This window comes from Doryrhamphus excisus, chromosome 15 (genome assembly GCF_030265055.1).
Source record: "Doryrhamphus excisus isolate RoL2022-K1 chromosome 15, RoL_Dexc_1.0, whole genome shotgun sequence".
NCBI lineage: Eukaryota > Metazoa > Chordata > Actinopteri > Syngnathiformes > Syngnathidae > Doryrhamphus > Doryrhamphus excisus.
In genome coordinates, this window is record NC_080480.1 from 7,519,589 (window position 1) to 7,534,784 (window position 15,196).

Below are 15,196 nucleotides of genomic sequence, written 5' to 3' on the forward strand. Positions count from 1 at the left end.
AACAATATACAAGCCCTGCAAAGCTTTGGTATTCAGTGTCGGAATAGCTCTTCAGTATAATGCAGTAGATTTTGCTAGGGGTCAACTCTTCTAACAAATAAAATATGAAAGGTTCGTTCAAATTAAGATCATTTAAAGGCTGACGAACTTTTGTCAACACCAGCAGTTTTTTCAGGAATATCCACATTTCAGGAGCTGGTGAATGTCTTATTAGCTGTAATATTCAAAATGATTAAACAAAGAAGTGAATCTGTATAATAAATGTACTTGTTTTTTGTAGTTTTTGAATGGCAACACCTGAAATAAAAGTACATAGTATAACTTATTGCAATGCAGCTGCATGTTCTTTGCACCTTACGTTTGTCTACTTTGCATAATCGGCCATGACGTACGTGCATGGAATTTTTTATGGACATTGCAGGAGACACAAAGCGAGCAAAAACACCAAAAGCAAACAAATACTGTTAACAAGTACAATTATTGTCCCTTTTGTTTATTTTTTAAATGTACGGGGGATATTGACATGTGCTTTGTTAGTCTGCAGTAGGACTACAAAAGGTGGCTAGCTTTGTCGCTACTAACAATGTAAAGGGCTCTTCTTGGGTATGTATGAGGTGTGTTTTTGCGATGTCATGTACTGTACTAGCTACATTGACAAAAAGTCCCATTATAATGTGTTTATGTAGTGCCACATATTTGTGGAGGTCCGCATTTTTTCGTAGCGGGCCGCCACAAATAAATGAAACTATTTTAAATCCTGTTTTGAAAATATATTGACACAATGAAACTACTTGGAAGTTTTTTGACCAGATGATCTTTACAGTTTTATTTTGGAAATCTTAGAAGCAGAAAACGCTAAACTTTTCAACAAATGTAATGTTTGTGATTTGCACAACAGGCTTTTCCGGGCCGGTATGTATTAGCATCAGAAGCTAACGAGCAGAGCTAACAAGTTTAAGTGACGGTAAAGATACAGAAAAAGGATTCTGATTGGCTGGTACGTTTCCTGGCCAGTGTGGACAAACAAAGGTGACGTACAAGGGAAGACCAAATCTTGTCAGTTCATCCCGCCCACCCCAAACAGCATGACCAGATTGTGTCGCAATGTTAGACACGTGCCGCATACACACGGATCATGTTGCACAAGAGACGTATGTGCTGAGCTACAGCATTAACAAACTTAGACAATGCAAACTGATTACTTTGTTTTTTTTTCAGCGTAACAGTATCACATCTGCACAGGCACGCAGATGTGTACACGTGCGCGCATACACGCACACACACACACGCACGCACACAAGCGCACACTTAGCGCAGCAACTTCAGCCCCCCTTTAGTGTTCACAAAGCGCATCTAAAATCAAATTGTGGATGTCCCCTAAACAAAGCCCACACATTCCATTGGAATTCACGTGGATTTTAAAATTTGTCCACACTCTTTCCACTGCGACGTTCCATGAGCTAACTTATCAATGTAAAGTCTGACCTTCCTGCACATAACCTCCGTGTTTTCTTAACGTCATTAACTGACCCCATCCCATCCCACCCCTCTCCCTTCCGGCTCTCCCCCTCCTTGCTGGGTGGCGCTGAGGTTGGTGGCTGAACAGTAAATTGTGGGGAGGGGGTGCAGTCTTTGAAGGGGGGAGGGGTGGGAGGGGAGGAGCAGGAAGGCGGTGGTCTTCGGCTCTTCAGTCGTCTTCCAGGCCCTGGTTGAGGAGAAAGTTGGCGGCCAGGTTCTCGTTCTTCTCGCAGGCAAAGTAAGCCTGGATGACCAACGCCTCGGGGAAGCCAAGCGCTTTTAGCTGAGAGAGAGAGAGAGAGATGGGATTTAATTGGCATGGGAAATACACATTTAACAATGTAGAACCAGAACACACAAACGCACCCTTTCGATGGCTTCCTTCTCCTGAGGTGTGACTTGGATGTAGTTGACAGGAGCGCCCTCCTCGCCCGCAGCCCCAATATCTCCGACCTCTGGTGCCTCGCCGCCTTCGCCCACTGGCTCGTTCAACATCTGGATGAACAGCTCCTGGTGCTGACTGATTTGCTGCAGAAAGGGGGGGGGGCGTAAACAGAAGAGTAATGTAACCTCTGATCTATAAAATGGTAATGGTTTTATTTCATTTGAACATGCATCAGATTACAATTGAGTGCATCACATAATCAGTTCACAGTTCCACATGTCCAAAAGGAGTAGGAAGAAGCAAAGCTTATTAAATCCTACCCCTCCATCTGGTACTTTTACAATCAGTAACTGTTACATTTGTTCACTTCCTGCTTTCCTAATATAGTTTTTTTTGGTCACATAAACAAGAATCCAAAAATAGATTTTGTGGGACTACTATTCCTTCATTTTAATTTTATTTTTGTCACATACCAAAGTACGAGGTGATATGACCATCCAATAACATAATGGGTACCATAGTAAGTGTCAATATAGTGATATATATAGCACATCATGACTGGTTCAAGACTCTTCATCCTTGTATTTAGCAAACATCAACTGCTTGTATTGTTTCTGAGGACAGAACACAGTGAGTTTGCATGAAGTGTTTGTGTGTGTGTGTGTGTGTGTGTGTGTGTGTGAGAGAGAGAGCGAGCGAGACTATGTTACCTGCAAAAGTTGAGGGTTCTCGCTTCCGAGCTGCTGCAGGAGGGTGGGAAGCAGAGTTGGGTTCTGCTGGATGGCCTGTCTCATGTGAAGAAACTGGGACTGAGTCCGCAGGAAAGCCAGTGGGTTCTCTCCTGGTAAGGCACAAAAATGACAACCGTTAGAAAAAATTATTTTGCTAAAAAAAGAAGTTAATTCCCAGTGTTTCCCATAGTCATCCCTTAAATCACAGTAAATGAAAGGTAATTTGTTTGCTCATTTTTTTCTAACCTTTTGCAAGTGCGTAATGACCAATCATGCAAATAAGGACAATTATGTTGCTACATCATTCATGAATCCACAAAGCACAAAATAAACGAGCCTGAACTTGTGCAGCAGGTTCCACGGTTCAGGTTCTAGACCCCAAATGCCTCAAGAGGGGCTAGAATTTGTTCTACACATTAATACATGCCTACATTTTGGATTCATCCCTGATGGACGCAGCGGTTCACTTCCAGGTGGAGAAGGGGTCCTGACAGTTTGTGCGTACGCGCCAAACGGCAGCTCAGGATACACAGCCATCTAGAGATCCTCCCCAGGAGGGTGTTGGGGAGTATCCCCACTGGGAACTATGTCTTTCTACTGGGAGACTTCAATGGCCATGTTGCAACTTCCAGGTACCAGCAAGCCACCCTATAAAGTGTCATCCATCATCAAACTATCATCTAAGTCTTAAGGTGGAAGGAATATTCAGAGGAGTAGATCCAGCCTAAAGTCTAAATCGGATCTAATGTGTGCTATTTGCAGACTACGTGGTCCTGATGGCTTCATCAAGCTCTGACCTTCTGCATTTAGCAGAGGTTCACAGCGGAGTGTGACGTATCTGTGATGAGATTCCACGCCTCCGAATCTAAGGCCATTATTCTCAGCCGTGCCTTCAACCCCCCAGGATGGGAATGACGTCCTGCCACAGGTGGAGGAGTTCAACTATCTCGGGAGAAACATGTCAAGCGGATAGAAGTCTGCAGTAATGTTCACCTTCTGCTAGAGACGGGGCTTCTGTGGGTCCAGATGCTGGAGTGTGCGCCGGGGGATTTGTCTCCTGGATCGGACTGCTTGGGAGACCCTGGAAATACATAACACAACCTGACTGTCAATCCAACACGGAACATTTAGGATGACTGAAGAAACTTATTATGAGAAGCATTCAATTCTGCCACACAAACACTGAAAAGCCAAAAAATTGCTGGTTGGGTTTAAAATTCTAATTTAAAATTCATCAGAAATAAACAGACACTACAGACCCTTTCTGAGTTGGTTCAGGCTAGCTTGTCAAGGTTCCAGTAGAGCCCGTTTTTTCCAAAAGCCAACCAGCATGCATACAAGCACGGACCTCAAATGTAACTTGAGAGGAGCGATCACATTACAGTTACACGTATGCACGTGTGTGCTTGTGCACCAAAGCCGTGAACCTAGGAAAACCATTGTATGGTCAAATTCAACTTAAAAGTGGCCTGTACTATTAACTATAACTATAACTAACTATTAGCCGTCTTCACACATTCAGTGCGGCTATGTTTGCACATATTTTGAGCTATTTTTGCTGACATTATTTTGTTGTGGTTGCCGATTAAAGCAAACAACTATCAGAATTGTATTGGTATCTGCAGATTTAGCTATCAGGGTCGGATCGGACGTGACTGTGCATCCCTATTAACTCATTCGATCCCAGCCTCTCTGTACCCGCCATTTTTGATGATTACTTAAAGGCACACAGAATATTGTGTTCTCGTAGGGGTGGAAGAAAATATCGTTTCACGATACTGTATCGATATTAAAAAGTATGATATGGATATTTTTAGGCATTTATCACAGACTATATGGTATTTATTCAAGCGCAGACACGGCAAATGTTCATTTCTGATTTTAATTTAAACCTCTGATCGTTAGGTGGCAGCACTTACGTAGTCAATTAGGCAAGGACGTTGAGTTGAACGAGATTGACGAGTGAAACGTCCTCACACATAAACACAGTTCAACATGGCAGAATGCGAGCACATAACAGCGGCCCCTGCGGCGTACAAGGCTGAAGTGTGGACACATTTTGGATTTCTACACAAAGTAGGATGTGCACAAATTGACAAAACCCATGCCGTTTGTAAAATGTGTCGTGCCCGAATAAAGTATTCGGGAAACACGACAAATCTGCGAGACACCATGAGGACCTGCCGCTAGCAAGCAATGCAAAGGTCCTTTTGTATACTACAAAAGTAGTACTGTGATATTGCAGGTATTTTGTTTTTCAAATTGATATCACTATTTTGTTAAATAATGGTTATTTCAAGCATCCTAAAAGGACTTTTTACTGATGTTAGTTACTTTGTTCCACGAAAATACTGTTCGCATTTACTCACAGCTAATAGACTGAACATTTGAGCAGGATCTTGAGTAATTTATTTGTTGTTTTATGGGTTTTTTTGTAAATTTGAAGCTGGATGTTAAAGCTTTATTTATCCAAACGCTTTTACAGAGGGAAGTTCGTGATACAGCATAACATATTCTAATTGAATAAAAATATGTTTAGTAAGTGCATATTGCTGGTGGAATTCAGTTTTTACAGGAAATAATCTAACTACAAGAAAGACAAAAAAAATATCGCCTTGTTAACATCGTATCGTGAGCCTAGTATCGTGATACGTATCGTATCACCAGATTCTTGCCAATACACACCCCTATGTTCTTGGGTTATATAGACATGGCATACAACAAAAGAATGATAAGACTCATCTTTCATCAGAAAAAGAAGTTTGTTTCTACTCTTTTCCGAGTTTTAGTAATCAGCAGTCGGTAAGTTTCAGCAAAATTAATGTGAGTTACGCGTTTCGGCAAGGACAGCGACTGAGTGGAGGTAATACAAGCCGAGACGTACAGTTGTAATGTGTGGGAGTCAGAGAGCAAGAAAGAGACTCACCGTGAGAAGGTACTCCACTGCTCTGTGAGGGTTGTTGAAGCTAGCCCGTAGTGCTGCAACCACTCTCTCTCGCTCGTAACCCATAGACATGATCTCTGTCAACATTGCTTCATACTCTGCTCCAGTCACTGAAAACAAAAACATCCGATATTCAATATCGATGCAGCAGTACATTTCAGTTGTACCTTCTGTGATAAGTATAACCACGGTTGCTTACATGGTACTTTCACGAGCTATTTCATTTAAAAAGTGTTAACATGAGCAACAGCAGATAGGGCTTCAAAGTATATTTATATTCCTTGGTGAATTTCACAGAGTCAAACATACACAGTTGCCTTAAATAGCAGTATGACATAAAGGCATGCACATAATCTACAAGTTGGCCGGGGAAGAATTCCTCTTCCTAAGGTCTGCACAATAGAGGCAGCTTTTGTTACAGTTTAAATATAGGTATGATTTATTGCTCTGTGGCCTGTAAAGCAGCAGCATTTGACATAAAATACATAAGTCACATGTTTTGATACTTATCTTTGCCATTTGTTTTTGATCTAAAAAAAAGAAATGACAAAAAAAGGCTAACTTATCTTTTCCATATGTTTTTGATCTAAAAAAATTACCAAAAAAACAGGCTAACTTATCTTTTCCATATGTTTTTGATCTAAAAAAATTACCAAAAAAACAGGCTAACTTATCTTTTCCATTTGTTTTTGATCTAAAAAAAAATTTACCAAAAAAAAAATTAACACTACCTACTAAAAACTACACTAGTCAGGCTACGTGCATTTGCTACCATAGTGACGTCATCAAGCTACAGTGGCAGAACGGAACAAAAACCAACATATAATGTACATGAAGCTGGTGGAATATTGAGGAAATGCCTCTAGAGTTTCAGGCCGACCAATCAGACATCACCAAAGGCACTATTGCAACTAAACAAGGACACAAAATAAACCCCAGTGGAGATGGTGAAGCATACGATCGTCATGTGCAGGAATAGTAACTGATTCTGTTACATTTGTGTGGAAGGATGTACAGCATAACCGTGGTCCTACACTAACAGTACAATGTTTGAAGGACCTGGAAACATGAATCCCAAACTTACGAATGTATGTCAAATGTTCATGTTAACCCATAGTAATGTACTTTGACAAATAAAGTTGTTACTTTTAGTGAACTGAAAACGTGCACTACTGATTTGTGAGTTCTATGTGATTGAGTGATGACATACCCAATGCAGAAGAGGCATCCAGACCCTGGCCCCCTGCACTGGAACTACACAACACAAAAGGGAGAAAGATAATTAAACACTGCAATAAAACAAACAATTCCAAAATAAAAAAGGAGCATGGACAAAAAGGGTAATGTGATACGCTACTTATGAAGAGAAAGTGTCATTTACAGTAATCGATCAGTCAATTTCCATGGAAAGCATGAGATCGTCATATGCAGATAAAGGCCTTTCAATAAACAATACACGACCTGTTGCTCGTACTATTAGTCTGGAGCAATCCCTGTGTCTTGCACGAATGTCTGGGTAGCATCCCCGTCCTCGTTTTCTTATTTAAAAGGACCATAAATGCACAGAATTTAGGTTTAATAATGTTAGCTCTGCTGCGCATTTTCACTTGGTGCGAAATCTCATATTAGGCATGTCCCGACCTGATCTTCAGGATTGGGATTGGTTTCCGAGCCGCTGAAGATCGGATAATATTGGCTTCCGCCATGAAATTGGGGTGATCACATTCATAACAAAGGGTTACACACAAACATGCTAGGTGCTTATTAAAAAGAAATAAATTAAAAAGTATTGGATTGGCAAGACTATGAAAAAATAATGTGGATAAGGACATCCCCAGTTCATATGTTCCATTTGGTTCAGTAATAAACCTTGTATTGATATTGTATTGTATCAATTTCCTAATTGATTTATGTACATGTGCCCTTGTTTTCATAATTATTTGTAGTCATTAAATTTACGTGTAACATGAGTTGCTTTGTACTGCGTGGCGGCAGAATCCAAAGGTCAACATATTACTCACGTCGAGGGTCATCAAATGTGGAGATGTGATTCAGAACGAGATTGAAGCAGAGGATAAGTGGTGTAAACTACTCACTAAACATAAAGCAACTACTTAGCGAATCACATGACCCGGTAACAGAAGTGAAACTTGGTGACAAGCAAGTTAATACAAATCTACAAATACACAATGAAATGACGTAACATTAGAAGTTTAAAAAATATATATTATTTATGTTGTGAACTTTGGTCCCAGAGTGATTGCATTTAGCTTAGTTTTTTGTTTTTTTTAGTAATAAGATATTTATAGTCTTGTGACATCGTCACAGGCTCAGCCACCGTAGAGTGCATGAACTGCATTTTATTTTTGTTCAACAAAAATGCTTTTTTTCTTTTCAATAAATATATTTCAACATTTTTTAGCTGTTTTCCCAAGGTTATCATACCATCTGAACCTCACACTGACCTATATCTTGTCACAATAACAACACACATTCAATAACAAAAACAATGCAATCATAGCAGTGGAATGCGTAGTTAGAAAAATCACTATAATTAGCATGACCAAAAAATGCACTTCAACATCATTAAAACGCAGGTTATATATTTGTTAAATGTCAAACTCGCAGGTTATATATTTGTTGAATGTCAAACTGATACTACTCGACCCAAAATGTTGTTTACTATTGTCATGGCGTCTACCTGGCTGGTTGTGGGGTTTCTGTTGCTGTAGCACTTGGCTCCTCCTTGGTCTCCTCGGGGGGCGTGAGGACAGCTGCAGGAGTCGAGGCTGGGGCCGATGCTGGGGTTGAGGCTGGGACAGATGTTGACGTTGAACCAGCATCCTGGGCAGGGGGTTTTGGTGCTTCTGAAGCAGGAGGTGCCGCAGCAGCGGCTGCAGGCTTAGCCTTTGATTTAAAACAAAGTAAAAAATTGTCAACTGTGTGATTAGCAACTTAATATTTTATTTGTTCTGTTCTCATGTGCATAATGGCTTCTTACACTCATTGGCCACATTAGGTTCACCTGTGCACAATATGAGATCCAACAAACTGGTGGTGTATTATAATGCATCTGTACACCACTATAGTGATATATTAGATGTACAAGGATGTGTACGTTATCTTTAAAATCAGCACACTGTTGTTTATGGCAGTCCACCACAAATACCTTTTTCCAGAATCGGCACCCTTGCTCATAAACACATTATGATGGGACTTACCTGTGTAGATTGTTAGCTGTACAATATCTTTAAAATCAGCACACACTTACAGGGAGTCGAGTAAAAATCTTTTTTGCCCGCACACGCATTAAACCAACACCCATAAAGCAATAGCTTCATGTGCTGCTGTTAATGCCACAGATAGATCCCAGTCCTGTGGGAAATACTGCTGTATTAAGCAAAGTGAGCTGTGTTGTTTTTATGAGAAGCGACGTTCCTCCGAAGCACAAGCAATAATCTCCCTCTGCACTTCAGTGAGTCTTCTTTAAAGGTACAAGGTTATCAATAAACCGTAATATAGTACAGTTTCTAAATCAAATCATATTTACCATTACACCTTGATTCATGTCTGCTGCACATTCCAAAGTAGTTTACCGACCGTACAACAACATAAGACGTCAGGGTAGGGATGCATATTTGTGTTGCAGGGCTACATCATTTATTTTACTGTAAAGAAACATGGCGGAAGATGGACAGAGGGCAATGAAGATAGTTTTACATATCTATAATATAGCTATAGTAATATGTCAATACGGTTTATAGCTTCATTATATTTTTAGTAATTTAAAAGGGACTGAATTCAGCAAAATCTCAAGACTTTGCAGGATTGGTGTGTATTCGAGGATAGATGACCACAAGATTTAAATATTTTTTTCAAATTTCACAAACAAATGGATGGCCCAAGATATTTAGAAAAATACATTTTAAAACATCCTTTTTTAAAATCTCATTGTGCGGGTGAATCTAATAAAGTCCCCAAAGTATATATGATAAATGAACTCACCTTGGACACCATCACTACAACAAAATTCTTTTCATCAATTTTATACTCCTTAATTGGCGTGTCATCTTGAAGAATCTTTCCAGCATATATCAGTTTCTGTCCTGATACAGGAAAGTTGTCTTTCCCCCTCTCTGCTTCGATCTTCTCTTTTAAGGCTTTCACCTGACAAAAGACACAAACACACAGCTCCATAACCGATGACATGCAGGAACGTAGACATTTCTAATCCTTGGGAATGCACAGCTAAGCTATGTGTAACATATGAGCCCTGGCTATGTCTCACAACGGTCCTAGTCTGTTATACACCGAGAGGACTGTCCTCAACACTGAACTGTCCTCAACATGATCAATCAACCTAAACACTTGCTGCAATCTTTAGTCTTCATTGCAAGTTCATCGATGATTAGTGATTAGGAATATTTTACTTAAAAAAATACATGTAACATGTGTGCGAAGGGGTGCAAGTAACTTTATACAGCCTCATGTTCACACATGTTTGGCCTGTCTAGGCTGCATATCGGGGCAGTGACCATGCTAACCGATTTAGCCTGCTACTTTCTAATGTTGCTACCCCAACATGGCCAATGGCAATTAGCACTGTCATTAGCGTTAGCATAGATGTAACGTGTATGCTATTCCACAAACCACTGCAGTGGATTTAACACGCCAGACACACGTGCAGAACATCAAACATTACACATTAACAGAACGTAGTCTAAACGTCAAGTATCACGTTGGAGGGACTTTTTATTGGGTAATCAGCAAGCTAGGCGGCTATAGCTAACAAGTCAGGTTTCGCCTTGTTTCCAACCCCGTCGCATGCGGGTTTACCAAACTCGAAATTCACAAAGTGCGGGGGATATCCATGAAACTTCCCAAATGTGCAACTGAATGGAAAATACGACAAGACAAGTGGTATTACACACGGTCACATCGTTATTAACACAGCGAGCAGTGTCGCTAAAGTTAGCAAGTTAGCTTGCTAAGGCTACTCACCGTTTGTTCGGGGTCTATCTCAATTTGAATGGTCTGCTGCTGCAGTGTTTTTAGTGTGATCTGCATGGTGGCGTTGGCCGACGTTGTTTTTGGGGGTTCTTTCCAAAGACGAAGTGTTGGCTCGGCGAGCGGTTAATTTGTTTTTAAAGTTGACGTTGCGGGCGGGATAACAGCTAGTCGCGAAATGTGTGTATCCATGAGCACTCAGCAAATCGCCATCTTTGGTGACAAGCTGGTGTGCGGCGAGAAAAGCCCCGCGAGAAAGTGCGCTAATTCGCCCAGTGCTGCGAGATTTGGGGGACAGGTTCTTTTTGGGTCTAGATTTGTTGCTGTAATTGTTTTACTCGACATTCAATATGAAATACCTATTGAATAGCATCTTTACGTCATCGCATTCTGTAAAAAATATGTAAATGTATGTCTTTAAAATATATTAAGTATTTTAATAATAAGTAGACTATTAGCATCTATACGCTAAATAAGTCAATAATTTCATAACCCTAAAGTGCTAACTAACGTGTTCCAAATCACGTGCTTCCACACGTACACTTTTGAGTGCATAAGTGCGTTCACATTACTGAAAAACTGCAGTGAGCCGCCAGTACCCGGATGTTGCACTCAACACGCCCCCAATGGTGAGTGTCTGTGCAGTGATGGACACTAACAACCATCAATCGTCGTCATCTTTGCAGATTACTCGAGTGTCTACAAAACAGTACTTTTAAAAAGAAGAGAAGAGGTGGATAAATATAAGTACGCATTAACAGTGATGAATTCTACACAAAAATTCGCGCCCACAAGCGCCCACAAACTGTGTAACTACCGTATAATGTCAGGTACGTATTTGAAATGAAACATGACCACGTCGCTTTGGTGCTACCCCCACAATGCTTACGGTAGTTTTATTTATTATATATAAATAAGCCACTTTTAATTATAAAGCCACTTTCATAAAATGAATCCTGCATTTATGCATTTTATTAAGTGACCAGCAGATGGCAGTACTTAACTACTGGCAGATAACAGCATGCAAGGCGACTTCAACAAAACATGGTGGAAAAAATACTCACTTTTGTCATCTTATCTGGACCTGATAAAGAGATGGCAAGCAAAAGGAATAAAAGCAGCATTAAAATGATTAATTAACGTTCAAAAAATATTACCTATCGTGATGGTTTCAGTCATTAAGTTGCCAAACACGGATATAGCCATAATTTCCAAGGAGATGTAACAGTCTACCAATTTTTGTCTAACAGTGCTGTTTTGTATCATTCTGCACACACACACACCGGGGGGCGGCATTGGAGGAGGATGGGCTGCATCAAGTATTGCACTGGGAGTGTTTGTGGCTTCCCAGCATGTCTTGCGGCACTTGTTTTGTTAAAAGTTGCAAAAGCTACATGTTTAGAGTTGAAGTATTTGCTTATTATTCACCATTGTTGTAGTTACTAGTACCAGCATCATTTTCCGTACTACTTTATCCTCATTAGGGTCATAGATGAGCTGGAGCCTATCCCAGCTGACTGGAATGGACTAATCACAGTGCACATACAGTATTTACAGGCATTCATTCACACTCACATTCACACCCATGAATAATGTAGAGTCTCTAATTAATGTAAGATGCATGTTTTGGGGATGCAGGACGAAGTAAAGATGTGAGGCAAACATGCTAACCACTGTCACCGCACTGCACATGTGGATTGAAGCAAATAGTCAAAACAACACAGAAAGAAAAAGGTGAGGTGGCAGGAAGGTCATTGATTAATAATAGATAAAAGAAGAGGAGACAAAAACATAATATTAAAGGAGTGGTGAAGACAAAAGGCATTCCTCATAGTGCCCTAAATGTGTGTTCATGTGGGTTAATTCTGAAGGACAGAACTATTAAAGATTAACAACCAAACATCATATTTTATTGAGACATGCTGCATTCACAGGCATATGGCTTCAAACAGACCTACTCCAATGCTTGAATCTGTGCATGTGTGCCCTGTTTCCTGCAGCCTTTATGTCCTCACACAGTAGTCTTCTCTGAAAAGCATGTTGTAGCTGGAGGCTCTGCTTTCATTTCACTACAGCCATGCTGCAGCCAATAGGTGGACCTATCTGGGGATGCTGAACGTGAGACTCTTTCACTGTCAGATCTTACGTTAGGCAGCATACTGTATGACAGATTTTTGGCACGAACTTTAAAAATAACTCGCATTTCTGCCATCATTGCCAGTTTGCATTTATATATTCTATCTTATTTTCTTTTTATTATTAAGAGTGTATTCATATTTTCCATGCAATTTTTTATTTTACGTATGTTTATCATTTTTATCTTATTCATCTGTCCATTTTATTTCATCTTTTGTAATGTATTATATCTATTAGACTTATCTATCATTGCTTATTTAAGCCATCTCTGTGTGGAGTTTGCATGTTCTCCCCGTGCATGCGTGGGTTTTCTCTGGGTACTCCAGTTTCCTCCCACATTCCAAAAACATGCTAGGTTAATTGGCGACTCCAAATTGTCAATAGGTATTAATGTGAGTGTGAATGGTTGTTTGTCTATATGTGCCCTGTGATTGGCTGGCGACCAGTCCAGGGTGTACCCCGCCTCTCACCCAAAGACAGCTGGGATTGGCTCCAGCACCCCCGCGACCCTTGTGAAGAAAAAGCGGTAGAAAATGAATGAATGAATGAATGAATGCTTATTTATCCATTCTGTTTTATCCTTATTTGTCTCACGGTACTTATCCTTGTCAGACCATCAAACAAATTTAAATATTAGTCAATGACAACACAATTGAACACAAAATTATTAAGGGAGGAAAAAATCCAAACCTACATGGCCCAGTGTGAATAATTTACCCCACCCATCACCGCCCCACCAATAATATGACAGTATTTGTCATATATCTGTCCGGAAAAGGCCATTAACCACAAATGGTGAAAACATGGATCAGTGGTGAAACTTCCGAGGAATGGCCAGCCAACCAGAATTGACCAAGAGGTCACAAAAGACCCCACAACAACATCCAAAGAACTACAGACCTCAATTGCCTCAGTTAAGGTCAGTGTTCATGACTCCACCATAAGAAAGACACTGGACAAAAACAGCCTGCATGGCAGAGTTCCAAGACCAAAACCACTGCTGAACAAAAACAACATTCAGGCTTGCCTCAATTTTGCCGGAAAACATCTTGATGATCCCCAAGAACCTTTGGGAAAATTTGAGAGAAATGTTTAATTTTTGGAATATATCTAATGCCTCATTTCAGGAAAATAACATCATACCAACAGTAAAATACGGTGGTGGTAGTGTGATGTTTTGAGGCTGTTTTGCTGCTTCAGGACCTGGATTGTGATTAGTGGAACTATGAATTCTGTCTACCAAAACTGAACAGGTAGCACCAAATACTGATTGTCTTTTCTTTTTAATTTGAAAATTTATTAAAATAAATTAGAAAAACTTAAACACAGAACATAAACAATCTTTAAATGACAAAATGCGAGCCAATGAAATATTGTGTCAGCATGTAAAAATATATGGTGTGAATGAATTACTCGTGATAGATATGAAAAAGGGGTAGAATTAAATGAGTTCTGCTTCTGCTTATGACAAACTTAGTGTTACGTTTATTCGCTTTCATCCTTTCATCCACAATGATATTACATCTTGATTACTGCAAACAGACAGGAAACAATGACATCCCAGTGACATACGTTTCAAACTTAATTTCACATACACAAGATGACTCTGCAACCAAGGCCTTTAGTGTTGATTTTTGCTTTTCGTGGCTATTTTTAGGCACACTGTGTGGAGAGGACTGTCTTATTTTGTCAAGTGGGAATTGTTTCAGTGCTGCGCAACAGAGCTCTGTTGCTGCTTGGTGATTTTCAAAGTACTGTCGTCTTATGTGCCATTTGCACTGAATAGTACACACAATTATAACTAAACTGTTTTTATTGATTGGCTGGCGATGGCCAAATTTGAAAATTGGGAAACTGTCCTTTGACACTTTGGCCTTCAATAACATCTGTATATGTTCCCTGGGGGAATTTAAATGTGTAAACTGTTTCATGTTTAAATAATCCCATAAAGGTACCCCCACCCTCGGGCATCTCTGTGTGGAGTTTGCATGTTCTCCCCGTGCATGCGTGGGTTTTCTCCGGGTACTCCGGTTTCCTCCCACATTCCAAAAACATGCTAGGTTAATTGCCGACTCCAAATTGTCCATAGGTATGAATGTGAGTGTGAATGGTTGTTTGTCTATATGTGCCCTGTGATTGGCTGGCGACCAGTCCAGGGTGTACCCCGCCTTACGCCCGAAGACAGCTGGGATAGGCTCCAGCACCCCCCGCGACCCTCGTGAGGAAAAAGCGGTAGAAAATGAATGAATGAATGAATGAATAAAGGTACCCTTGTAACACTTTGTTTTATTCCTTCGTAATAACCTTTAAATATAGCATGTCTATTCTCCACTGGAATAACTTGACTGGTGATGCAGTACTGTTGAGTAGTGATGTTTCTAAGGGCAAAATAGATTTTTGGTCTGTGTGGGTGGCAGCTCCTGCACAATATTCTTGACATCACCCTGCTTCTCCAAGGTCCAGCCGTTCATTAAT

General features: G+C 40.3%; 1 protein-coding gene across 1 annotated transcript; it reads right to left on the reverse strand.

Annotated features, from left to right (window-relative positions):
* Positions 1-798: 798 nt before the first annotated feature.
* On the reverse strand, positions 799-10,846 carry rad23aa (RAD23 homolog A, nucleotide excision repair protein a). The gene is made up of 9 exons (XM_058049565.1): positions 10,580-10,846; positions 9,584-9,745; positions 8,280-8,485; positions 6,789-6,832; positions 5,561-5,688; positions 3,628-3,715; positions 2,614-2,744; positions 1,885-2,046; positions 799-1,801 (listed from the first exon to the last, which is right to left on the reverse strand). The coding sequence occupies exons 1-9, from the start codon at positions 10,643-10,645 to the stop codon at positions 1,688-1,690; spliced, it is 1,101 nt and encodes a 366-aa protein (XP_057905548.1). The 5' UTR covers positions 10,646-10,846; the 3' UTR covers positions 799-1,687.
* Between the last annotated feature and the right edge of the window lie 4,350 nt (positions 10,847-15,196).

What these genes read in the sequence shown, in the direction of transcription:
- rad23aa (XM_058049565.1), bottom strand. Translation starts at nt 10,645, where the DNA reads ATGCAGATCACACTAAAAACACTGCAGCAGCAGACCATTCAAATTGAG. An exon ending in TTGTAGTGATGGTGTCCAAG is followed by an intron (nt 8,486 to 9,583) that starts GTGAGTTCATTT and finishes TTTAAATCAAAG; the next exon opens with GCTAAGCCTGCAGCCGCTGC. An exon ending in GGATGCCTCTTCTGCATTGG is followed by an intron (nt 5,689 to 6,788) that starts GTATGTCATCAC and finishes TTTTGTTTTCAG; the next exon opens with TGACTGGAGCAGAGTATGAA.